The following is a 26,619-nucleotide window of genomic DNA, read 5'->3' as shown; positions in this document are numbered from 1 at the left end:
TTTATTTCATGTTTTAAAGACACCCTCTAGAATTTTTGTCTAATCAGGCAAATTACATCTCATTGACCTTGACTAGAGGTCTTCAGAATTTCATTGTTGTTGGGAGGAAATTCTGTTTTTTGCATCCCAAATGAAGCAATGGAATTAAACTAAATGTGTGATTTAAAATGACTGCACTTTGACACACAACCTTGATGACCAATTGACTGGGGTTCTGAAGTACCCGCTGAAACAGAGCAATCTACATGAATTGTGATTGGATTCCATCAAACGACAACTGATTTTGGTGGACGCTAACACGGTTACTTTTTTTTTTTTTACTTTGCTCCAGCCAAACTCGGTTTCCCATAATGCAATGGTGCTTCCTTCTTATCTCGCGCCTTTCCATCTTGTTTCACCATACAACTACAGCGCACCGTCGTTGTTGTTGTAGTAGCTAGCTAGTAATAATGGCGACAGCGGGAGGGGGATTATCATCTCCCGCTAATGTCACGGGCTCTAACAACTCATACCCGGCCCGAGCTCGCTTCCCTGGCCGGCCATGGACACCTCGCAGCCGGCTGCGGTCGGAGAAACGTCCTCAGCGCGGAAGGCTGGGCTCGGAAGATGGAGAGACGGGCACGGAAGGCCCCAGGCCCGTAAACCTCGGACTAGCGTTGAGCGAGGACCCGTCTCTGCTGCGCTTACTCAGTATTGTTGAGAAACATAGGCGCCAGAGAGAGGCGGGTTTCTGTTCAAGCGAGGTGAGATTCCTGGCATATTTTTCTTTTAACCCTGCTGTTGGCGTGTCCCCATCTGAAAGCCCTCCACACAAAGCCCACCTTCCATTGCTCAAATAAGGTTTTGCTGTTGAAACATGTGGCGATGGTGAACAAGCTGGCTAGCTACTAGCACTGAACGTTAGCCCGATACGTACAGGGTGTTTTGGATTACGTTAGCTAGCCTAGCTAATTGAGCCATCTAGATAGCTAGCGCTAAGTAGCAAGCCATCTAGTTGCTTAACTACCCTGTTGATGTTCTAGCTACACTCACGTTAGTTAAATAGGACCGACGATCAAGATGGATGGTTGCAACTTGGAAGTGAAACATGAATGTATTAAACTAAGTGAACCTGTAAGAAAGCATCACCACGTCATGATTATTATTGTTGTCTAGCAATTGTGGCGGGGAAATTGGCGGTATCAACAAACAACGTTACCTTGGAGATTATTCTGTTATCTGCAAAAGGCAGCAGCTGTACAGCGACATGAGCACTAGGCTATGTATCCAATTTGCTGTCCACAGCTGTCTAGTTGATTCCCTTCATTCTCTCTATGAACCATGCCTTAGTCAGTACCAATGCTGCCGTACTTGGAGAAGTTACACATCTCCCATCTGTCACTTGACAGTCCAATATTTGAACGTCAGTGCAACGTTTGAGCTGGTGGTTGACAAACGTTCCCGAGACGTTGCACTTAGGGCAAAACAAGCTGCTGTTGTCTATGCAGGTATGTCTAAAGTCATTACCGTCTTTGATTATGCATGTTATTGTAAGGGTGATTGGAAGCTAAGAGAATGGGGATGCTCATTGACCTTGGTAAGGAAGATGGCTAGATTATGATGATGATTGATTAACAATGTGGGGTGATGTCAAAATGTTTGATTCACTCTGGATATGTAGTGAAATGGCTTTACTGTGTGACATCACAGCCATTAATGTACTGATGCAATCCTGTGGAGTGGACTGTAACAGAGGCATGTTTAAAGCTTTTCCTAAGCACATTGGTGCAAGGTGTGCACCTATTTGCTCTGTGAGACAGTTTTTCTGAGTTCAGTGTCCTTTGATTCTGATCAACACTCCAGGCTTGCTGAAGATAAATGTGAGCATTAAGAGATGTAAACCTGTTGAAGTGTGCCCCTTTGCACATCGATGCTCTCTCGTCTCTTGTTCTGGTGGCTGGTGTCTGAGTGAGGGAGACTCACAATATGTCAACGTTATATCTTATATACTTTAACGAGAAAGAATAGTATAGTTAACTAGTCTGAAGTCTCATCAGGCATCATTACTCTTCAATAAGAGTTGGATTACACTGCTGATCTCAGCTTCATGTTGTCAAGGATAATGTCAAGGATAAATAGTAGCCTTTTTGCTGATGCAATACAGTTTCAGGTCTAGGCCAAACTGACGTGGGTTCCTTGTAAAAGCACTATATTTGTGAATTGATGAGTGTCTCATTGTGGAATATGGTGCAAGCATATCACCGAATGTTTTCACTTTACTCTTGCTTTGTGGGATACTAAACCATCGGTAAACGGTAGACTTATTGGTAGATTCATTTCTCTCTCTTTGTGTATAAAGCCCTCTTAGAGAAGATACCAGCATACTTAGTAGGTAAAGAGGTTAATCTCTTTGATCAATTTTAGACACACCAGGCACACACACCAGGCACACACTATGTCTCAGGGATGGATAATGCTTTAGGTCCCTTTGGCAACTTCAGAATTGTGAAAATCTGCTTTTGGGTATTTTGCATCATTCCAATGGAACGGTCTCCAGAATTCTTTCAGGTTGGATGCACTAGTGTCATTAGGGCAATATAAAGGACCGATCAGAGCCTTTTTTTCCCCCTGACGATTCATTAAGTGTGTAGCAACTTTGTACATTCTGTATACCCTACCCTAGGTGGCGCTATAATAAGCAAGTTAACAAATAAGGCTGGCATTTCCACCCTGTTAGACGGAAATGTATGAAACTTGGTACACTTATGTCATTCCTCATTGGGAACAGCGTTGCCATTTGGACCCATGATCTCCGCCATGATGGAATTTGCTGCAGATTGAAAATTTGGCAAAACCTATAAAAAGTTTCTCCTCATAAATCGTAAGTCCAATTGGTCTGAAACGTCACAGGTATGTTGTGGGTGCATGCCTCCCTATGTTCACAGTTAAGAAATCCAATCCAAGATGGTTGAGAAACTGGCATTTAAAGCAATACATCGCAATATTTGGACCTTTACAAACATGTCTGGTTCTAATTCTCCAATTAGATTTACTAAAAGTAAGCTGAATCGTCCAAACAGTCTACTCAGAAAGATAATACATTGACATTTATTACCTTTTAAAACTCGCGCCCCCGGTACGCAGCATTCAGTCGAAATGCGCATGCGCAACGTTGTGCTTGAACAACACAGTAGTAGCTCACTATTCAGGCGTCTATGTATATCATGCGTTTTTTAGCTCAATGATATCATGGCGGAGGTGAGAAAAGCGAAGCGAAACATCACAGAGGAAGCAGAAAAAGAAAAAGACAATCTGATAACTTTACGACAGTACGACAGTGCACTTACTCGCAGAGCCTGTGGGGGCGCAGTTCCAAGAAAACCGGAGAAAACGCTATGTATTGGTTTAAAGAAAAAACATGTGGGCCACAAAGTTCAAGTCAATATCATTGTGTACAACAATAATCTAAGGACCTGAGACTTGCTAACATGAAGAGGGTACTACCATGTTGCACCATGTCGAAGCATTTGCAGATATCTCAAAAAGCAAGGACATTACAGGCATTTGAAATTTGGCAATTTTCGCGGAAAGCTAATTTCTAATGCTAATATAGCAATTTAAACATAATTTTCTCATGAACGCTTTACCCGATTCAGTTGGCTGCTAGGTGGTATATAACATTGTGCTCATGGTAAATGTGTGACACAATGACCTTAATATATGGTAGATGGCGCGGTCATACCATTTTTAATCCAGCGAGAACCAACACAAACCTTAGCTGGTCATTTGTTGGTCTTTCTTGATTTACCTGGTTGGCCACCCTGTCAGTCTGTGGCCCTGTCTGTCAGTCTACCCACCTGTCTGTCAGTCACCCCTCTGTCTGTGCGGCTGGATGGTATAAATTGACCGCGGTAAATGTGTGACAATGACCTCAATACAGAGAAGATAGCGCTGGCATACCATACTGAATCCAGCTACAAACCAGCTACAAACCTTAGCTGGGCATTAGATGATGCAGAGAGAGAGAGAGGGAGGCAGAGAGAGAGGGTCAGTCTGGTCACTGGTCAGTCTCCCAATTTGTCAGTCTTAAGGGGTCGTAGGACCCCATTTCGTTGCCGCTCACAGCTTTAATTTGAATTTTGTATTCATATTTTGTACGTTTGTGTGCAAGGCTCCCTTGCAAAATAAATTTCTGTCTCAATATGACTCAGGTAAGGAGTCTCTTGCACACCTGAATAATCTTCTTAGTGACATGTTCATAGGTGTGGCAAACACGCATATATACCTGATGAAGTTCACATGACCGAAAAGTTTTATTTTGTTTAATAATAAAGTATTGAGCAAGTGAGACAGTGTGCGGGTGCTCCTACTTTTTCTTAACTGTCTCAATAGGACTACCAGCTGAAATCAAGGTTAAATAAATAAAGCTGTTTTTGTCAGCACGCTTCACTGCAGATATCTAGGACAAATACCACAGTGGCTGTGGTCTCATAGATACAATTCAGGCTAAATTTAGCCAAGTGCTAATAACTGATTGTAATTTCACAAGTCCAGAGAATTGTGGGTCTGACTTCTGACTTGCCCCAACCTGAGCTTATTGAAGTGGGGAAGTCACAGCAAAGGGAGGTGTGTGCCATTCAAGTTGGCTGCTATGATTCTGGTTTTGTGAAGGCATATGTAGCCTACATTAACTTGTAATTAAAATGTGCCACTTGTGTAGTGGTTGTTCTCCACTCCATTTGAAACCTGATAATATGTTGAACCTGTTCAAGGTGGCAGTTTGTAACCAGATATTGTCTGGGTGGCCATTCAGCTAATTTCCCCCTCACCAAGCTGTTCTCTTAATTGTGAGAAGATCTAAATTAAAACCATGTTGTCTGAAGTTAATCTTTGTATATTGTGCGACTTAGATACTAACCCCATCAGGCACCTAGAAAGGCTTTTGTGTTACTATCATCAACTTCAACATTGAATCATCATTTCTTCACTTCTTAACAATTTGTCTGTTTTTAGGATGAAGACTTCACAGGTTTTGGGACAGAGTTTCTGCCGTTACTCTCTGGCTCTGCACACTCTTCCTCTGAACGTGAGTATGCTCTTCTTCCTCACCTACCCAATCCCCATGTGTTATATATACATTTCTTCTCGCTCATAGCTGTTTATTAAAGTGACTTTTGTATTACTCTCAACAACTAGGGTCTCCTCTTCAGTCGTCATTATCTAACCAAGGGAAGCCTCCCCCAGCTCCAGACCTTAATCCAGGACGGAAGCCTGTGACAGAAAATCTTGAAGGAAACGGAAGGAAGGACTCTAAACAAGGAGCTGAAGACGACCAGGAAGGAAACGCAGTCGGACCCAGGACATCCATCAAACTGGGAGCCAGAAACATGGCACCTGGTTCAGGGGTGAAATCTTCAGGGAAGCAGGCTACTGCTGTGACGAAAGGTAGGGGCAGTGCACAGTCAGACTCATCATCAAGAGGCAGAAAGGGTAGCAGCCGACACCAGACAGCCAAACAGGGCAGGTTGGTGTGTACTCTGACTGTGGTGAAGGGCAAAGGGAAGGCCTCCAGGCGGAAGGGGGCTGGTGAGGTGACAGAGGACTCTGAGACGGACCAGGCTAAGCCCAAGACGTCAGTGAAAAGGAGAAGAGGGCAGGATGTCCTCAACTCGTCACAACGCGTTGCTCTATCCCCTAAACCAGTGAATAAACAGCAGAGGAGGAGGGTGTCTAAGAATATGGGGGCTTCCCCGGAAGCTGCGGCTGAGGCCGGAGCTGAGACTGCACAGGAGCCTGCGATGCCCCTCGAAGGACAGGCAGAAAACTCAATAAGCAAGAGCCCGATAGTCAAGAAGAAACAGAGAACGAGAAAGTCCAGATTTGGGCTCAGGAGAAAGCCTGGGAACATGATAAGGCTTCCGACTGACCCCATAAAAAAACGCTTCCGTCGGAGATCCGTCTTTTACGTCTTGGTGCCAGAGAACCCTCCAGAGAAGCAGGAGGAATGTGAGCAGCCACTGCAGGGGGACACCAGCATCAACGCTGGTAGAGAGCCAGCGCTATCCCAGACTGAGGCACAGCCAAGCCCCGGTAACTTAACCTCACCCATGGTGGTCGCTCGCTCCTCCCGCGTCATCAAGATACCCAAGAGGTTCCTTGACCTTGAGGATGAGAAGATCTGGCCGAGAGGCTCCCTGGTAACGAAAAGCCAAGTAAAGCAGGAGGTGGCTAGCGAGGAGTATGACTCGACCCCAGAACTCAAGTCTAAATCTAAAGGTGAACAACAATCAGCCAGCAACAAGAGTGAGGTGAAGAAGACTAGTTTGTCTGCGAAGTCCTCAAAACTCAGCCCTGGTTCTTCACACCTCTTAGTCTACGAGAGACTCAAAAATCTGACCTCCAAACTGTCCCAGAATAAAGCTCTTGGCGGTAGTCCGGAAGACACAGCAGAGGATGCCCTGGACTCAAGTCGGACCAAGGTGAGGAGGAGGAGATCCAAGCTGACGATGGAGGAACTCGACTCTCCTGGGGTGGTGAGGAAACTGGCGGTGCTCGTCAGTGGAGCTGCTATTGCAGGAACGGTGTCAACTGAGGCTCGGGAGGAGGCTGCGAAGTACACTGAAAATATCAAACGTAAGTACTCAATATCTATAATCTGTTTATATTTGTGTGCATTCTAGAGAGTTCCGACTGACACTATCTAAGATGCGGCTGTCACAGATAGGAGAAATAGCGTGCCTTATTGCTTGAGCTGTGTAGCCTGCTACCATGTGTCAGAATATGCTATATTATGCTGTAATTACAATACTATATACTTAGTGTCTAGAGTCTCAAGACTTTTTGATCATGGTCAGTCAGAGTGAGAGCTGTGTGATTCCTCTCCTCAGGAGAAGATGGGGCTGAGGGTGAGGAGATGGTGGTGGTGGAGCAGGGAGACATTAGCCATCGGGTGAACCTCTCCAACAAGAGGATGCTCCACCTGCTGAAGAGAGCCAAGGTCCAACTTATTAAGATCGACCAGCAGAAACAGCTGAAGTCATCACAGGTGAGAATAAGTCACACAAACCAATGGATGCAGCAGCTTTGAGTGTAGAAAAGCTTAGATTGTCTTACTTGCTTGGCTACATTCAGGTACTTGGCTGCATTCATGTGGAATAAGTAAGGGATAACGTATGGCCAGCCGGTGATTATCGAAAAAGAGTGCGTTTTGTAACCCACTGAAAGGCTCTTCTTTTTCGATAATCACCGGCTGGCTATACATTATCCCGCTTATTACACAGCTACTTACCAACGACATTAATACTAATAAGACTACACTTTTTATTTCACCAGCGAAATGGTTCCTTGTGCTTGGGCAACGGGCGTTTTCAGAGATTGAACACGGGCTACGACAGCCAAACCGTTAATGTTTAGAATGTTCAAACTTTCAGACAACTTTCAACTGTTGCTCATAGACATATAATAGGTTGTCCTTAGCAGCGGTGAATATTGCTTGTTGCCGGTGAGTTATCGAGAAATAATTTACCGGTAGAACGTGAGATTTTCCAATTAGAATCGAGTATTTCAGAGATCCGTGTAATAATGTAAGATGATTACACTATATCATTGTCATAGTTTTCCAAGTTCATTGTTTCACTTGTCTTTTTCTGCTCTTGTCTGGTGCATATTAGGTGGTGTCCAAAGACCTAGCAGTGGCAAGAGGCAGGCGGAGGGTCAGGGGACCCAACAAAATGAGCACAACTCGGGTAAAAAACAAAAAACAAACTCTTTCTATATATGTGTGTGTGTGTTTGTTTGCCTATAGTTTTGTCTAGTTCTGTAAAGTTTTCGATATTTGTTTTTTGTTGATATTCACCTTATTGGTTTTGAGTTGAATATAACGGAGCACAAAGCTTTTGTTGGAATTTGGTGCTTTTGATCTAATTTTGTGTGGCGATTCATTCAGAACACTCTCCTGTCATTGTATCCATAGGAGCCACTGTTAGGCGGCCCACGGATCAAGCACGTGTGTCGGGCAGCTGCGGTGGCGCTGGGTCAGCCCCGTGCCATGGTGCCTGACGACATCCCACGTCTCAGCGCTCTGCCTCTCCATGAGAGAGAGGGCATTACCCCTTCACCAGCCGCAGAGGGTGCGTTCCCTTTGGGTTACAGCTGAAGTACACCACTCAAAACACCCAAGTGATAGGTTGTTAGAAGTGGAGGGGGGCAGGAAAGCAACAATAATCGGCTGTTTGTTTGGGTCTCTTTTTTTTCCTTTCACCCTCCGTCCTTCTAGACTTTGCAGACGCTTCCGATCAAGACAGCATTGGCTCTCTGGAATGGAGACCGTCGATGTCGGGTCGCAAGTTGAAAAGGCGCACGTTTAGCGTCCGAGAGTACGGACCAGGGGGGCGCGCCGTGCGCTGTGGGAAATGCAAGGGCTGCCTCCACCAGGAGGATTGTGGCACCTGCTTTAATTGCCTGGATAAGCCCAAGTTTGGAGGGCCAAACACCAAACGACAGTGCTGTGTGTAGGTTGCCTAGAATTGTGCCTCTCATTGATCCGGTTACTTCTCACGTATACGATTCCACAGCTACACACCTGGAAATACATGTCTAAAATCACCTCTTTTCTTTCTGTAAGGTTAAGGAAGTGTGAGCGGATCAAGAACAGGGCATTTAAACGCAGCCACGGACACTTCAAAGGTATGTCAGTGCTTTTTTTTATTGTGATAGTAGTGGTTCCCAGTTTTAAACCATGCTTTATTTGATCATTGGCTGTCTCTCGCAGCACAGGGGAAGCGGCGACGTTCGTCGTCTCCCAGTGGCACCGTGTCTACAGATGAGGACGGGGAGGAGGGTCTGAGAGGGGAGGCACAGTCTGCGGACAGGTCTGCGCCAGCCACCCCTGCTGACGGTATGACTCCCTCTATCAGGAACCGGCCGAAGAGGAACGTGACGCCACGGTCTTACAGCAGCCTGCTCAAGTCCGACTCCGAGCCGGAGGCGACTGGGGAGTCTGTGATCACAAAGACCCCCCTCGCCCCTCACAACCGAGGTAGACCCGCTCATAGGAGGAAATGTATGATTCAGTTTAAAAAAACATTTTTAACAGTACCTCTCTTCTCGCATACAATTGGAAGTATATAGAACAATAGGATTGTTGGTAAAAAAAAAAGAAGAAAAAAAAGCCATAGATTATTTTATTTTTTTTACACAGTGTATTAGTGAGAGATTTGAAACTCTACTTATTACAGTTTTAAATCTTAACGTCCATTCCTTCTCTGGCAGATACTGTGCCGTTGGATGACCTAGCAGCTCCAGATGAGCTGCCCAGTGAAATGGTGAGGCACCGCAGACCTGGCCCAAGAGGACTGGTAGGCAGACGTAAAGCTGACAAGGTAATTATGACCCACAGACCTTTTCACCAATTTCACCCTTTCATTAACATAGTACTCACTTACCCTAATCTAATCTTTCTCACTCCCTAACCTTGTATTCTATAGCAGCAGTAGGTAGGTCTAGGACCCTATAAAAACAGTTTTATTTGTTCCCAAATTCAGTTAAAAGAAAAAATAATTATTTTAATTTGTGTTTAGGGTTGAATTTTCTTTTTTTTAGAATTAGGCTTAGGGACTGCCTCTTCGACATGTTTCTCAAAGTGACAACTAAGTTGTGAGGTGACGTAAGGGCTAACACTAGTGTAGCTGGCTTCGGTACCAGGCTTAACCTGCTAAAACAGCTATGACTAGCTAGAATTCCATTTAAACAGTTACAGTATGCTAGCATACAGCTTCTTTGATAGTAGAACACCTACTTGTGTGCGTGTTCTGTGAATATTGATACAACACAAAGTGACAGCTTCATGGTGCAGAATAACTAGCTAGCTAGTTTAGCCAACTTAACTACAGTAAGTAAAATTTCACATCTCCTTCAAACTCCGGCTATGTGCGGTGGGCGTAGGGTTGCATGCGTAGGTAGTGCTGTGGGGGCTGGAGCAATATTTTTGTAGGCTTACTCGTCTGTTTGTAGGCTTACTAGTCAGACAGATTATGGAAAATTCAGCAATATTCCACAGTCTTTACAGATTCAGTTCTTATTACTAAATTCTGCGATTCCATCCGTGTTTTCATAGGGAGCTAGAAAGGTCAAATAACACAGAAATATATTTTGGACTTCTTGATGTCAAAAGTGAGTTTTATAGTGTTTTGATTTAATATTAAATGAAAATCTAATGCTATTGTTATGAGTAAATGTGAGTAACATGTAGACTAGTCTGTGCTTCAGATTCCTGCTTTCACAGGAAAATCTGGGACAACAGCGCTGCAAATCTGGTATAAAGGGGAATGAACTTTGAGGATTTTTTTTTGCACATGCTAACAAGGATGAGTCTTCAGCTGGAGGCATGTTCCTTCATGTTTCTTTCCAAGCGATACTGGAATGGAGCAGTTCTATAGTAACAGTTCCCCCTAGAAACAGATGCTAGCTGGCTGAGCACTAATTAGCTATGTGACTGCTACAGTGACGATGAGGGAAATGGATCAACAAACCTTGCTAACAATCCACCCCCCCCCCTCTCGATCAGACCTAGTTGTGTACATGGGAGGTAGGAGCATACATGCGAATTGATGCTCCAGATGCACGATTGGGGAAGGAGCCAGGCGGAGGGAGTGTCTCCACTCTCCCGCTCCCCTTAGAGGTCTATATAGGCCACTTTTGTAGCACCTTTTTCCCAGACTCTCCAGTGGAAGCAGGGGGCATAGAGACTGCATGTTGACAAACCTAACACCCTCCTCTTTTCATTAACACTTCAACACATTAATAATTAGATCTTTAATTTACGCCTGCTTACCACTTATTTTCCATCGTAACTTTTTTTCCTCGTCCCTCGACAGGCATGAAATGATCATTGGTTTGCTCTTGACTCTGACTACTCATATTGTGTAGGTGGTGGGATTTCTTCTCTCTTGGCTCTGGTGTTCTGCTCTGCTCCTAGTGACGGTACCATCAGCCCCATCTAATCTTCCCTCCTTGCTATTAACTCGACACGTTTCTCTAAAGCCTTGGTGGTGTCTCTAGATGGCGGATGCTCTCCTTCCCTCTCCTCTTCATTGCGGTTTGGCGTGTGATTGGTCCATCTCTTGCTCTATGGCTTCAGCAGTCCCCCCTTCCACATGTACAGGAGTCGGCCGCCAACCAGGAGGAGGATCCACCTGAGTCACACCTGGTCCTAGGGGCCAGGCACAAAGGCAGGAGCGAACCCCACCCACCTCACAATGGGAGACCGGCGCTGCGGTTGAGGTTTCACATGCAGCTGCAGTTACATCGGCTGCCCCAATCTGTGGTGCAGTCGGCCCTGCGGCTATCCCCGCAGACAGGTGGCACAGTCAGGGAGGCCCAGGAGGAGCCGGAGAAGGTGCAAGAAAAGAAGGAGTCGCCACCCAAAGACGAGGAGGAGCACACTAATAAAGAGGAGATGCAGCACCCTCTTGCCAGAACTGACCGCAGCTGTCTCCTTCGTTCCCAGAAATCTGCGGACAGATTCCCGCAAAAGGGCCTGTTGCAGACCATGCACAAGATCCGCGTCGATTTCAAAGTGAGTCTTCCCCCCTCTTAACCTTTTGTTTAAATTATTATTATTTTCGGCACAATTACCGTTCTCCTTCTCGCTCACTCACTGTTATGCTCTCTCTGCCTTCTGTCCGTCTTGCTGTCTTTGTCGCAGGAGGACTGTGGCATCCAGAATGTGTGGCGGATGGGCGGCCTGAGCATCCTCACATCTATCCCCAATACGCCGCAGCCCGTCTGCCTGCTGTGCTCCAGCAAGGGACAGCATGAGGTGACAGCTCTATTATAACCTACCCCTTGCTTGTAAAGATATACCACAGTTGGCACAATTCACTGTAGTTAGACATTTGGGGACTTTGAGGCGTAGAGTGGATGGGGGGAGTACTTTGTGGCGTTGACAAAGACACTCTTTCCTCTCCTCCTCCTCCTCCCTTCCTTCCACCCACTTTTCCTGCCTCCTTCCTTCTCTTCAGATGATCTTCTGCCAGATCTGCTGTGAGCCCTTCCACAGCTTCTGCCTCTGGCCAGAAGAGCGCCCCGTGGAGGAGAACAAGGAGAACTGGTGCTGCCGTCGATGCAAGTACTGCCGCGTCTGCGGTCGCAAGAGCAAGAGCTCCAAGGTGGGTAGCGTTTAGCTCAGCAGGGTGCTTAATGCTGAAATGAGATTTAGTAGCCAATTTCAGCAATAACTTAATTGCGAACATTATAATTATCATTAGCAGTCAGTATAGTAAGTACTCTACTGATTTTTTTTGGCATGATGTGTATTTGTGGGGAAATGTAAGAAATTATCCGAAACATCAAAACAGATTTTTTTTCCCCATGACTCTCCATCAGGTTCATATGCTCTATTTCCTTGCAGCCTGTGTTACAGTGCCGGAGGTGTCAGATCTGCTACCACCCCGCTTGCCTGGGACCCACCTACCCAAAGCCCTTGAACTGCAGCATGCCCTGGGTTAGTACTGCCAGTCCTGATGCCCGAGTGCTTCCATATCCATGTTTCTGTATTCGAAAATAATCGGGGCCACAGCGCTCAGAACCGGTGCAGGACCAATATACAAAAACTTTGATCAATAATAAAGAAGGGTCCGCACTCAAAACTATGTTTATGCTCTTTTAATTCATGATGGTGGACAGACCTGACAGATGCGTTTCGGCTCTGCCTTCTTCAGTGTTTAGCCTCTTGTTTCTGCCCAGCTTCCTAATCAAATAAGTAACCCCATTCAAAGTTAGCTCAAATCATACGCTGAAACGTATCCAGATGAACTTAACCAAACAGTGTTTTGTATTCTTTCACCGCTGGTCCCCAGGTGTGTATGACATGTATCCGGTGTAAGAGCTGTGGCGTGACCCCGGGGAAAACCCTGGACCTGGCCTGGAACCACGACAAGGACCTCTGCCCAGAATGCTTCACACTCTACAGCAGAGGTAGGAGAGCAGAGTGATACAGACAAAGCTAATGTCAGGTCAGACTGAGGGAATGCAGAAACAAACAGAGAATAGAGGTTTAGCGTAGTCCTAGATTCAAAATCATGTCAATGTACACACACTCTCCATAGCAAGGTTTTCTTAGTTTCTACAACAAGCTCAATATGTGTATGGAAAGCCACTTTTAAACCAACCAACTTTATGATAACTCTGACTGATGATGTTTCTGACTGGAGCATGCAACCATTGTGGTGAATAACTATTATCTACAGTATGTCGGAACTGTTGTTTGCTCCTGTGTTTCCCAGGGAACTTTTGCACAATTTGCTCCAAGTGTTATGAGGACAACGACCCACACAGCAGCATGATGCGGTGCTCCAAGTGTTCCCACTGGGTCCATTCCAGATGTGAAGGACTCTCTGGTGAGTGAGCGTCGCTCATTTCTGTCTAAAAAAAAAAAGCCTTTATCCAAGTTCCCCTAACCACACGGCAACCACACGGAAGTACATTGTGAGCAACAAAATGACTGGGAATGATGTTACCTGCCCGGCACATTTACATGTATGAGGAATGTGGGGGAAAAGTCCAACAGGGAAACGGTGATTGATGGACAATCTCTCCTGTCGTGTTCCAGACGACCTGTATGAGTTGATGTCCAGCCTTCCGGAGGGTGTGGCGTACTCCTGCTCCCCTTGCACGGAGAAACCTCAGTCTGAGCCGAGGTGCGAGCCGGAGGCCGCCGGCTGGAGGGAGCAGCTGCTGGAGAGGCTGAAGGCCGGGCTGGAGAAGGTGCTGACCAGCCTCCTCTCCTCCTCCAGCTCACAGCACCTCCTCACCTGCAAGGAGGTAAGGGCCACCAGCGTCCTGGTATTGGGTTTGAGCCTGGCTCTGGCAGAATCTGGACAGACTTGCTACAATGCTGTGTAACTTTGTTTGGTTTGGCGATTTTGTGGAGGATCATCTTCCACTTACAGATGATCTTGGATGTTATGTCTCCATGTCCCTGAGTTGTGTTGTGTCTGTTGGGCAGTGTGAGGACAACGGTGAGCCAGACGTTCTCAGGGACAAACAGAAGCCAGTCTGTGATCTACGTGCTGTGGGCAGGAAGTTTGAAGGGGGCGAGTACACTTCCCTGGTGAGTTACTCTTAAAGCCCAGCCCTAGTGGGGGGATTTCAGGGGTCTGTCACATGGTGCCTGGCGTGGAACACGGCTGGCTGGTCCCAAGGTCGAAAGACACGCCACTCTAATGAATATGCAACACAGTGGGCGTAGACTTGTGTATTGCACGTGACCCACAGCAACCTTGTTCACATGTAGGATTCTACCCTATTGGATTGCGTTTCTGCAATAGTATTGCCTTGTGTTGCTCAAAATGTTATTTCACAAACATATATTAGTTATTTTATCACAAACTGAATGCAGACACTAAAAAGCACGACAGTAAAATTGGTGATTCTTACAGCACTGATCTCATCATAGAACAGGCACCTAAATCAAATCCTAGATATTTATATGACTCTGGGGTTTGACCTTGCCTTTTCTTCCAATCAGAAACCATTACATGAGGACGTTGTCATGGTGATAAGGAAATGGCTGAAGGAGGAGGAGTCTCTGCCGGAGGACCAGAGGCCCACCATTCTGGCCAGGTCAAATTACCTGAAGGTGAGCTGTATATGGTATTGAAGCAATAACTCATGAGAGGGTGTGGTACATGGCCAATATAACCACTGGTTGCGCTGCGGTCATGGGCACAAGGCGCAGCCGAGCCGACCAGCACAACCTTGTGGTATATCGGCCATATACCACAACCCTCGAGTGAGTTATTGCTTTTATACAACGGTTACATCATTGGGAAACATTTATGGGATAAATACCTACTATTTCAGTGTCTTAATATCGATTTTAGTGAAAAAGGTAGTTCCTAAAACTATCACGTTGATATGGAGTTGATACGACGAACAATGAGCCCTAGCAACCAAAACTAATACTCCTGACCAACCTAGCTAGCCATTAACGTTTTTACAGGCAGTAATAATTGGCGCAGTAATATTTCACATAGAACGGTAAAGAGGCTTTGCCCGTGACATACCGTGAATATACAACGGCTCTTAACCCTTTCAATACGACCACGTCACCGGCAACATTTAAAAAATATCTAACAAGTATTTAATAATATATATATTTTTTTAATCTAACAAATCTAAAAAAATTCCTTACTCCAACACTTGCTGAAAGCTGAGAAACTGCGCTTTCTAGTATTATAGGGAAAATCCAATTATTATTAGAAATGTTGTCACTGTACTTTCAGGGTTAAAAGATTGCGAGGTCGGAACTACCCGTTGTATAAATGAATATATTTTTGCAGTTTGCTGCTCCAAGGTATTTACAGAACCTAACTCATTATGTTTCTTACAGCTAATGGAGGAGACCTTCAGTTGCTTTGATAACCTTGATATCAAAACGTGGGACTCGCTCTCCCAAAATTTCCCAAGGTAAATTCCAATGACACCGTGATATAAACCAGCAAGAAGGGCTCTGTAGAACTGGCCTCATATCTCTTACACACCACCCACCCCACCCCCCTCTTCTGTCTCTCTCAGTGGTATGCTCCCTGAGGCTGTCCGCCCCCCCTTCCAGGAGCACAGCTATGCACAGTGGATGGAGAGAACCTACCAGTTTACCAGGGGGGATGGGAGGAGCAACAAGTCTCCCCCATCCTCAGTCACCTCCTGTCAGCCTAGGCCAGTGGAGGGCCTCCCTACTAAGCAACAAGGTATGGAGATGGTCTGTCACCAGGGCTTAAAATTAACACCTGCCACCGGCCAAATGCAGGTAAAATTTCCAATTGGCGACTAGATTTCGGAAGGCTATCTGAAAAAATCTACCGGCCAAGTATATATTTTTTCATCTACAGTCCCCTTGGCAGGTGACTCACCATGAGCCTAAAAGTTAATTTCCACCCCTGTGTGTCACTTGCCGGATAATAACACACACAATGTCAAAAACAGAAGTTTCATTTCATTCACCAATACTAAGTGCAGTATGTTTGTTCACATCGTCACACACAACATTGTTACAATTCCCTTGGACCTAACAGTGTGTGAATCATTCAATGATAAAATGTGGATTTGATCACATGCTCCATCTTGCACCTTGTTTAGGTGTATCAGGTGGTGAACCGATGGACTGGGCCAAAGATGAGAGACAGTGCGTGCTATGTCAACAATGTGGTGACGCTCTGCCCAACGTAAGTCACGTTCACCTTACTGTAATAACTGCCCAATCTTTTATTAATCTGTCATGTCGTATAATCATAATCTTCTCTGTAGAATGCAGGCAGGCTGTTGTACCTGGGGCAGAATGAGTGGGCCCATGTTAACTGCTGCCTATGGTCTGCTGAGGTGTACGAGGACAATGGAGCCCTGCTGCAAGTGCACAGTGCCGTCTCTAGGGGGCGCCACCTGGTAAACAACCGCACTTGCTCTCTGTGTTCCAAATTCCATCAGATACGCAGCACATGCGAATGCAAAGCCTGTGTGAACATGTTTGCTAAAAACATTTGCTAAGTTTTCTTCTGTTTACGGGGCTTTTATTTACCCGTCATTCCTTCCTTCCCTTCCCCCTTTTCTTCTCTTTCCCTGAACTCTTCTTCACCTCAGCGATGTGACCGTTGTGGCCAGGCGGGGGCCACGGTGGGCTGCTGTCTGACCACGTGTCAGAGTAACTACCACTTCATGTGCGCCCGCGCCCGCAGCTGTGTGTTCCAGGGGGACAGGAAGGTTTACTGCTTCAGACACCGAGACCTCCTCACTGAAAAGGTGGGCCTTTATACCCTGCATGTGGCCTGACCAGACAGACCAACACACACAGACACGCACGCACACGCACACACACACACACACACACACACGCACACACACACACACACACACACAGTAACCATAGAGGCTTGTGGTATATAATCCAACCAAAAGTGGCAGACAGACAGACAGACAGACACTTTAATAATCCCAATGGGGACTATTATAGGAAGATAACTGTGGCTGGCAATATAACGTCAGTTTTTGTGTGTATTGTTTCTCAAATCCCCTGGCGGGGAAGATAGGAAGCGTCTGGGGGGCAGAAGTCAGACAGCCCTCGTTGAGCATTGTGTCTATTGATTTACGTCTGCCAGATGGTGTCTGGGAATGGGTTTGAAGTTCCCCGACGGGTCTTTGTGGACTTTGAGGGCATCACCCTCCGGAAGAAGTTCCTGACTGGCCTAGAGCCAGAGTCCATAAACATGACCATCGGTGAGTAAGTCAAGAAGATTTCCCTGGTTTTGATTATAAAGTGTGACGCTGCTACTCAAATTCTGACTGTAAGTAGAGTACAGCTGTCAAAACACTGCCTCTTCACTGTTCTGAAACCTTTGGGATTGTGCGTGTGACCAGGCTCTCTGCAGATCCAGAGAATGGGCGTGTTGACCGAACTGTCGTCCAGTGGAGGGAGGCTGTATCCTGTGGGTTATCTGTAAGTGACTAGTAATATTCCAATACCTCAATAGCATCTCATTCCAATAACTGTCATCAGTAGCATCTCATTTGGTTCATTAGGCTTTTTATTATTAGTCAGTCAGGTTGTTGATTCAATTGTGTCATTGTAGAGCATAATAAAAGGTTCAACATTAAAGGTTGTCCCTTTGACATTAAAGGCCATCAAAGCGCTTCCTGGCTTTCGAGTCACTGGTGCACAGTGCCCGTGGAGGCGTCGCTGTCTATGTATCTATATATCTAAAACAGGCATTTTGGCTCCTGAGCTCAAGTCCAAATGAATGGAGGTGAATGGGCAGCTGTGTTCGGGCGGCTCTGTGGCGCCCCCCTCGAGTCGGAGCCAACAGGGGTTCAGTTCGGTGCACTTGGGGCTCTAACCCTGCGCATCCCCAGTCCAATCCCCATGTCTGGCTTCGCTCAAAGCTTTATTTTGGCTGTGTACGGGCAAGCGGGACATGCCGCGGTCTTGGTCTTGCCGTGTCCGTTACGTTAAGACCTTTCTGCCAGTCCAAACAGTGTCTCTATGACCTTCCCACGTCGGGATATGGTCGTTTCAATCCCGTGCAGCACCCTCTGGTGGCTAGGCGGTTAAGTGCATAGTCGGCCTGTCGACCCGTCCACTGTCGACCCACCCATATGCCTCTCTTAGGATATATGTTTGTTATGAGACTATACAATCAGCGTCCCCCAAGCTGGAATTACTTAACAGCATTTTCCTTATCCCTCTTCCCTCTCCCTGTTCTCTTCCTTATCCAGGTGCTCTCGTTTGTACTGGAGCACGGTGGACCCCCGCAGGCGCTGCAAGTACACCTGTAAGGTGACCGAGGTTTGCACCCCCCTCCTAGAGGAATTGGGGGCGCCCAGGTGGGACCATGAAGACAACAAGACCATAGCCCACAGTCCAAACCACTGCCATGGTGAGCACACACACACTTGCCCCTTCATGGAAGACTGATGTATAGAATGTGATATGCATTCACAATGCTCATCAATCAGAGTGAATGGTTAAATCAAATGAATGCAGTCATGAGTTGTCGTTTTTAAGTGACCCCCTTGGTGCTTCTTTATCTCATCTCATCTTTATCTTATTCTCTATCAGACATGGAAATTCCAGAGGTGGGGATGAACCCTCCTCCTGTTGAGGTTCCTGCCAGTACCCGTTCCCCTCTCTCCAAACAGGATCCTGCCGCTGGACCCAAAACCCCAGGTCACCTGCAGACCAGGAGGCCAGCTGGAGGGACGTCCCGACCCCTTCCCTCTCCTGGTATACACCATTTCCTGGTTCTGCTGGTTCTTAGTTTTTCTGTCAATATAGGTCCTTTCAGTAGAGGTGTCAGTAGAGGTGTATAGATCATTTTTTAGTTCATGATTATTATTTGTGTAGCACTTATTCTCACAATGACATACCACTTTGGCTGACTGTGTCCTCTGCAGGTAACGCCATGTCCAAATCTCACCCCATCCTGACCATCCGAGACCTGGAGGACACCCGTCGACCTCGCAGGCTGTCGTCGCGGAGCCGCCATAGCTCCTCCTCCCCCACGGACAACCCCTCTGGACCGGCGCCTCGTCCGGGAGGCTCGTTCCACTCCCGGTCCTTCACGTTCAGCTCTCCTCCGCGAGCCGCAGATTTCCCACCGGGCTCCCCTCCATCTCGGAGGGCGAGGCGCCCCTCATCCTCCAGCTGGGGCTCCCAGCCCACGTCCCCGTCATCCTCTTGGGGAGGTGGAGTGAGCACCCCTCCGTACGGACTCCGCCACTCCCCCCGAGGCAGACAGCCCTTCAAGATCTCTGTGGAGGTGCCTCAGGACTTCCTGGCTTCCTCTGAGGCAGAGGAGGCAGCGATAGCCACCGGGCACAACGGTCTCTCGCTCCCTCCGGGAAACATCGAGGAGGAGGTGGCCCAGCTGATGTCGGACCAGGAGCTGCACTACGCTCCGCTGGACGCCGACACAGAAGTCGCCGTGGCCTCGGTGCTCAACGCCAAGCTGGAGTTTGACGAAGCCCTGCTGAACGAGAACGTGGCGCTGCACTGCGGGTCTCAGGCCGGCAGCAGAGCGGAGGGGGAGACGGCGGCGGAGGAGGAGGAGCCCGCGGGCGAGGGTCCTGGAGGCGACGCGGACGCCAGCGAGGCTTTAGCGCTCCCCGAGGCCGTGAGCCTTAACGAGGACTTGGACCATGGCTCCTCTGACGAAGACATGGACCATTACTTGAAATTCTCCCGCACGGTTGTGTTGTGTGAGGCGTCTAAGGACTCCGGACAGGGGAGCGTCCCTCCGCCGCCCGCCTCTCAGTCCATCTCTCAGCTGGACGGGGCCGACAACGGCTCCGAAAGCGACGCCAGCGAGGTGGCGGCCGAGGAGGAGATTCAGGAAACGGGGCAGGACGGGAAGGCCAAAGAGAATCAAGCTGGTAGTCAGGCGGTCAACCAAAACACATTCTCTAAAACCCTTGTTGTTTCCATGGAGAGGATAGATGTTTCAATGTCAGCGCACTCACAAATGCCACTAAAGCACGAAAAGTCGCCGTCGTTTCAGCTAGAACCAGACCCAGTTTCCTCCTCGTCCCTCGTCTTGGAAGATAGTGACCCGAACAATGAGTTGTCGGTTCAAGAGGAGGTTCTGATGGACACTGACGCAACAGAATCCCCAAACGATGTTCTTTTGGACCCGTCCACCGGCCATCTAATCTCAGCTGACGACGGCTCTGTCGTGTACCTGGCCAATCATAACACAGTGCTGGACAACGGAGACTCGTCAACGGACTCGGCCATGGAAGAGGAGGACACTAGGGTGCGAGATCCAGACTACTCACCGGAACCTGTCAAGAAGGCTCCACCCACCCCTCTGAAAACCAAAACCATCATCATGAAATCCCGCCCGACGCCTCCCACTGTGAACTTGAGAAAGATAACACCCAGACAGCCCCAAGTCATAAAGGTGTCCCTGCCCCCCGGAGCGAGAGCGGCCCCCTCTTCTCCGGCGTCCATCGCCGTCCGGACCGTCCCCCGGCCCGTCACCTCGCCCATTGTCATCAACGGCCTGAACACTCTGTCTTTGCAGACCGGAGCCCCCAGTGGACGGACCGTCGCCATCCGCCTCGGCCCCGCCGGGCCTGGCTCTCCGGTTCTTCCGGCCACGTTCCCTGTCCAGACCGGGGCCTCAACCCCGGGCCTTGCCCCTCAGATCCTGCTGGTCAACCGCCAGGGTCAGATTCTGATCAAGGACCCGAGGACCAACACCTACCAGACCCTCAACGCCAGCTCCCCTTCCTACGGCCGCATCAGCCAGATCGCCAAGCTGATCCACGGCCGCGCCGCCCCCCACGTAATAGTCGCGCCTGCCTCCCCCTCGCGCGCCAGCGTGAACGCCGCCCCCGCCAACGGCAACGGCCGCATGCCGACCACTTCCACCAGGAAGGTCTACGTCAGGACCATTCCTATGCACAGCGTAGGGAAACAGCCGGGGGTGCGGATCAAGAACGTTTCAGAGCCCAGCTCGCCGGACGCCGGCACCCAAGGGGACGTAGAAGCCCAGTCGATCATCGACCGAGCCATGGCGTCCCACCGCGACCGGCCACGGCCCAACATCATCAGCTCGCCCCGCGAGGCGCAGATCAGCCCGTCTCAGTTTAGCGTCCACCCCTTCCTGCAGAAGCTCCACTCGCCTGTCGCCATCAGAGTCCCGCCCAGCGGCCACCAGCCGGCCACCGTTACGCCATCTCCCTCCCAGGTGCGCGTGAAGAGGGTGTCCTCTGTCTCAGAGCGGCCCGGCAGGAAGAGGAGCAGTGGGGAGCTCTTAGACGACGAGATGTCCTCCTCAAGCGACATGGATCACTTCAACAGCAGCAGGTAGTGAATGAAAATGAAAAGCACACTTTTCTTCAGTTTCGTTTTGGTTTTTGACTATAAACAAGAGTCGGTGTTGTTCCTGTGAAACGAGTCCCGTTGTCAACCTTTCCCGCAGATCTAGTGGCGTTCGGATAAAAGCCCCGACAATGAAGGAGGTACTTGACCTTGACCAGGAGATGAGCCAGCCAATGGTTGAGCAGCTGAAGGCAGAGCGGGTGAAGGTTGAGCAGCCAAGGATCATTGCTCCAGAGCTTGAGAAGACCAGGTTAGCTCTATTTTCAGACAATTCATGAATGAATGTAGCGTTTGGGACCTGTTATTTTGGCTCATATTACTGTGTGTCTGGGTCCTGTAGGACAAGCCCTCTTCAGCATCTGCCCGCTAACGCTCAGGGCCAGCGCAGTAAAACGCACGTGTGGGTGAGCGCTCGCCATGGAGATCTATCCGACTGGGATCCCTACTCAGGTGGGTGTGGTCTACCCCCAACCCCCAGCATTGACTCATACTGAAACTGAGTTACAATAACAAACGATTGATGTCAGATTTTAAATGTCAATAGGATTAATCTGGTAATAGAAAGTTAGATGAAGTCTGTCCTCATGGTTAAAACGTATCTTCTCAGGTATGAGCTCTGATGATGAGTCGCCAGCACCTAAACAGGAGAAGAACAGAGATGACTACATGAACCAGCCCCGCCTGCGTTTCGAAATAACTAGCGACGACGGCTTCAGCGTGAAGGCGGACAGCATAGAGGGTAGGAAGTCCTGTGAACAAGGGGACCTCTCCGTGTCTATGTCAGAATTAAAACAACAGAAAAGCACAATATCGAATAACGCTCACTCACACTCTCGTTGTTCCGCCTGTCCTGTCCGCAGTGGCGTGGGGCGCCGTGATCGACGGCGTCCTCGAGGCCCGGGCCGGGTTCCACATGAAGCAGCTGCCGCTGAGCAGGATGACGGGGCCGCGCGTGCTGGGCGTGCTCCACGACGCCGTCATCTTCCTGCTGGAGCAGCTGCAGGGCGCCGCCTGCATCAAGAACCACCGCTTCCGCTTCCACCGCTACGACAGCCCCGAGGAGGAGCTACCCATCAACCCCAGCGGCTGCGCCCGCGCCGAGGTCTACACGCGGTAAGATACTCACACACGCTATATACCCCTGGTTGGAGGCTAAGTAGATACACACACGCAAAACACTTACTCACACATGCACACACACAGACACACACACACCCCTGGTTGGAGGCTAAGTAGATACACACACATGCAAAACACTTACTCAGCTGCAAAACACTTACTTACTTACACATAGGCTACAATCTTTACATCAGATTTCTGTAACTGTTTTCCTCGTTTGGTTGTCGGTAGGGTTGGGTATCATTTAAATTTTATAGATTCCGATTCCAATTTATCTTATAGAATCCGGTTCTTATCGAATCTCGGTTCCAATTCCAATATTTTTTGGAGAGGAAAAAGAGCAACTATTTAAAGAAAAAGTGCCTACTTTTATTGGCAGTATAATCAGTCAACTGTCAAGACAGGAAGGTTTCCTTTTCCTGTCATTTATTTATATATCACACATCACACTTCACACTTATAAGGAATGATATCACACTTATAAAGAATGATCAACCAAAACTATTTCAATTAATAATAATAATCTGGTGGGAACCGGAGGTGGAGGAGGGGAGCTCTCTGAATTCTGATCTAAGAAAAATATTTGAAGACATCTGTTATAGGCCTAGCCTGTCCATTTTAAGGAGGGGACTTTGTGGGTATCCTGGGCGTAGCCTACGTAGTGACGTAACTAAGCCCACCGGTGATTTTGAGGATGGTGGTGTGCGAATTTCACCAAGAAGAAGAGCTGCATTTTCAAGTCTGAGAAAAAGTGACAGTCCAAATAATTATAGCTACAGCTCATGATTTCCATGCCTGTGCACAATTCTGTGGAGGATAATAAACCTGTGTAAGAGAAAATGCCACCTTTGCCCCCGGTATTTCCCTCAATGGAGTTATTAAAGTTACTTAAGTAAGTCACTTTAGCTAGTTACCAGCAACGAGCCACGTCAGTGCTCCTAGGTACGGCTTGGAGCTAGCAAGCTGAAAGGTTTCATCATTCGTTTACCTTCAATATAAAAGGCGAATGTCAGGTCACCTCAATTCATTGCTGTTTTGTAGCCTAACGTTGCCTACCTGAGCGCCGTGGGACTAGCAGTGTAGCGTTACTGCTGCTGCTAGCTGATCTATCTGGGGCATGTTGGCTGGGAGAGGGAGACCTCAACATTCTTTGATATCCACGCCGTGTTGTGTGAGTAAATGCTTCGCCAGGTTGGATGTGCTTCCTCCCTTGTAAGAGATAAGTTTACTGCAGGTGTTGCATTTTGCCGTATCTTTTCTTGTATAGATCAGCCACACTTGGGAGCGTTAACTGCGGTCAGCCATGATGGTGTCTCCTCTTATGTGCTCGACTACTGCGCGTAACAAACTACTTTCCTCTTAAATGTCAGGAGTTGAGAATCGTGAATCGGGAGAAAAATTAAGAAAAAAAAGTTTGCGTATTCGAAATACATATGTCTTATCGAATCCACGGTTCTTGGAAATTTGGAAATTTTGGAAACTTGGAAATCCTAGTTGTCGGAGAGGGAGTGTGAAGCTTGGCGTGAGGTTGCTACCTGAGTGGTTTGAGGTGGTTTCTAACTCCCTCTTTCTGTTCCTGCTCTCCTCACAGGAAGTCCACCTTTGACATGTTCGACTTCCTGGCGTCCCAGCACAGACAGGCCCCTGACCTCGTACCCTATGAGGAGGAAGATGACGACGTCCCACTCAAATCCACCAGGTAAAAAACGGTGACCTTTTATATCAGTGTTGTGAAATTGTTTGCTATTTTTTGGGGGTTGTGTCCCTGATTGTAACACATTTGTAATGTGTCTCTCCAACAGACGAGCCACCAGTAGAGCAGAGTTGCCCATGGCGATGCGCTTCAGACACCTGGAGAAGACGTCCAAGGAGGCAGTGGGAGTGTACAGGTAATAAGAGACCCTGCCCGCTGTTATGGCCACTATGATTATTTTAGGGCTTCTTCCATGGTAAAATACACCTCACTTCTTCTCTCACCCCCTGTCTTGTCATGCCAGGTCTGCTATCCACGGACGCGGTCTGTTCTGCAAGAGGAACATTGAGTCTGGGGAGATGGTGATTGAGTACGCTGGCAATGTGATCCGGGCCGTTCTGACCGACAAGCGAGAGAAATACTATGACAGCAGGGTGAGTCAGATGAACCTCACTGACAGGACAAATCATTCCTGGAACCGGTTGTGTTTGGCTGTTGTATAGTTCAATACAACTCTTATTTTGACCCTCAGGGGAAAGTAGGGCTCCTTGAATTGGGTTCACAGAGGAACACACAAACTAATCCATGTTCTCCTACCCTCTTCATTAGGGTATTGGCTGCTACATGTTCCGCATCGACGACTTTGACGTAGTGGACGCCACCATGCACGGCAACGCGGCGCGCTTCATCAACCACTCGTGCGAGCCGAACTGCTACTCGCGCGTCATCAACGTGGAGGCCCAGAAGCACATTGTAATTTTCGCCCTGAGGAAGATCTACCGCGGCGAGGAGCTCACGTATGACTACAAGTTCCCCATCGAGGACGCCAGCAACAAGCTCCGCTGCAACTGTACCGCACGGCGCTGTCGCCGCTTCCTCAACTAACTTTGACCGACTCAACGGCAGCCATTTTTGAGTACTTGATAAGAAAAAGGAGGAACTGTGAAGGAGAATGCAACAACATGGCCATAGGTGTGGGATTTGCAGATATACTAAAGAACTAATCAGGCAACCCCCCTCCCCAGCAATGGTGCACAACATTTTGGTTCCAACAAGGTGATTCAGTTGTTTCAGAACCCCAGTGTTTAACGACTCTTGTGATGGCACACCACCTCATAGGTCAAAGTCTTTATGTTTCCTGTGTTCTTGAATGTTGCTAATAGTATTCTGCTGGACTGGTCAAGGCACAGGTCCAGTGGTTATTGGTTGCTTTATAGGCATGTGGAACCTATTTGGGGCCTGTGGACAGGTACAGGCTGGTTTCAGTTGGTCCTCATCTTGTTTTTAAGGGGAGTCCTCTCCTATTGTCAGTGGTGTTGCTATGAGAAAATTCAAGGCAACTCTATGGTAATGAGAAATTGATTTTTAGCACCTTAGTCTCTATTGCCATAGGCTATAGCATTGCTGTAAATACACAAGGTGACACTGATCCACTCATCAGGAAAGAAAAAACATTTCTGTTGTACAGTATATTTGACCCTAGCCTTCCTCTGTATACATTTTAGAGCACCTACAGTGTATTTTAATTGCCTGTGTCTACATTTTTGGAGACCATTCTAACCATGACTTTCTTGGGTTTTGTTGTACTTTTTATGAAGGTGCTGGTGGACACCACTCCAAGGTTGCTTTCACCTTTTTTTTCCCCTGATTTGCCACTCTCCCCTCCCCCACAAGGTTTATCCCTTTTACTTAATTTGTCATGATCTGTGAGGACAGATGTATCTTGTGATTCGTCAGTCATCGGTCTGTCTGTTAGATTGATATTTTGCAGGTAGTTTTTGTGCTGTTTTGGTTGTTTCCAAAAGCTGTGTGGGAAAGTTCAGAGATTTCAGGGTAGGAGATTACAACGTTAACACAGTGCTCCCTCCCTTTTCATTTTAAAACATTACACAATTTGTACGTATTCTTGTATATCAAATAAATGAATAATAAAAAAAAAAAGCTAATGATAATAAAGATGATTTGTCATATTAACCTGCTTTATATGTGCTACTGAACCCAACTACTAATATTAAGAGTGGCATGAAGCTTAAAGTAGCCAGTGGCAGCCCATGTTAGTCTTCCTTTATGCTGACCTGCCAGTGACCACTTCTCCCCTGGCTCTAGCGGGTGTTCTACCTCAGTGGCTCACAGTGAGATAAACAAGGAAAAATAGCGTCTCCAACTCATGCTATGCCATCTCAAGCACACTCAGCTGGCCTATGCATGTAACAAGACACTATCCATGTTTTTCTTTTAGTTGGAGTTAGGCAGGGTCTCCCCAGTAATGAATGCAGTGTGTCACTTGTGTAGGATTGAATATTGTTTAAGATGAAAATAATTTGTAAAGCTGTGTAATGAAGATGGCTCTGTTCCCTTGGCTCAAAGTGAATCCTCTGTACATAGTTGTATACAAAATTTCTAAAGCTGTTAAATTTTTTCTACGCACTTTTTTATTTATGATGTTCTTGGCTTA

General features: G+C 47.6%; 1 protein-coding gene across 2 annotated transcripts; it reads left to right on the top strand.

Moving 5' to 3' along the window:
- Nucleotides 1–449: 449 nt before the first annotated feature.
- kmt2ba (lysine (K)-specific methyltransferase 2Ba) lies at nt 450–26,619 on the top strand (the record flags this gene model as incomplete). Of its 2 annotated transcripts, none has more annotated exons than XM_084455641.1 (37): nt 450–743; nt 4,993–5,065; nt 5,176–6,612; nt 6,867–7,024; nt 7,650–7,724; nt 7,952–8,108; nt 8,255–8,489; nt 8,603–8,664; nt 8,750–9,016; nt 9,250–9,359; nt 11,486–11,554; nt 11,684–11,797; nt 12,000–12,146; nt 12,389–12,481; nt 12,837–12,954; nt 13,263–13,376; nt 13,589–13,800; nt 13,985–14,089; nt 14,507–14,617; nt 15,371–15,447; nt 15,556–15,728; nt 16,117–16,202; nt 16,285–16,419; nt 16,615–16,773; nt 17,130–17,247; nt 17,389–17,467; nt 18,244–18,404; nt 18,587–18,751; nt 18,922–21,337; nt 21,453–21,602; nt 21,693–21,802; nt 21,960–22,091; nt 22,213–22,465; nt 24,063–24,170; nt 24,274–24,360; nt 24,469–24,598; nt 24,774–26,619. In XM_084455641.1, 37 exons carry the CDS (start codon nt 450–452, stop codon nt 25,047–25,049), a joined length of 8,766 nt encoding a protein of 2,921 aa, XP_084311767.1. In that variant the 3' UTR covers nt 25,050–26,619. The 2 variants fall into 2 exon arrangements, with proteins under 2 accessions (XP_084311767.1, XP_084311766.1); XM_084455640.1 differs by having other exon boundaries at nt 11,141–11,554.

Source organism: Borostomias antarcticus (assembly GCF_949987555.1).
Source record: "Borostomias antarcticus genome assembly, chromosome: 21".
Lineage (NCBI taxonomy): Eukaryota > Metazoa > Chordata > Actinopteri > Stomiiformes > Stomiidae > Borostomias > Borostomias antarcticus.
This window is presented reverse-complemented; position numbering and strand designations above follow the sequence as displayed.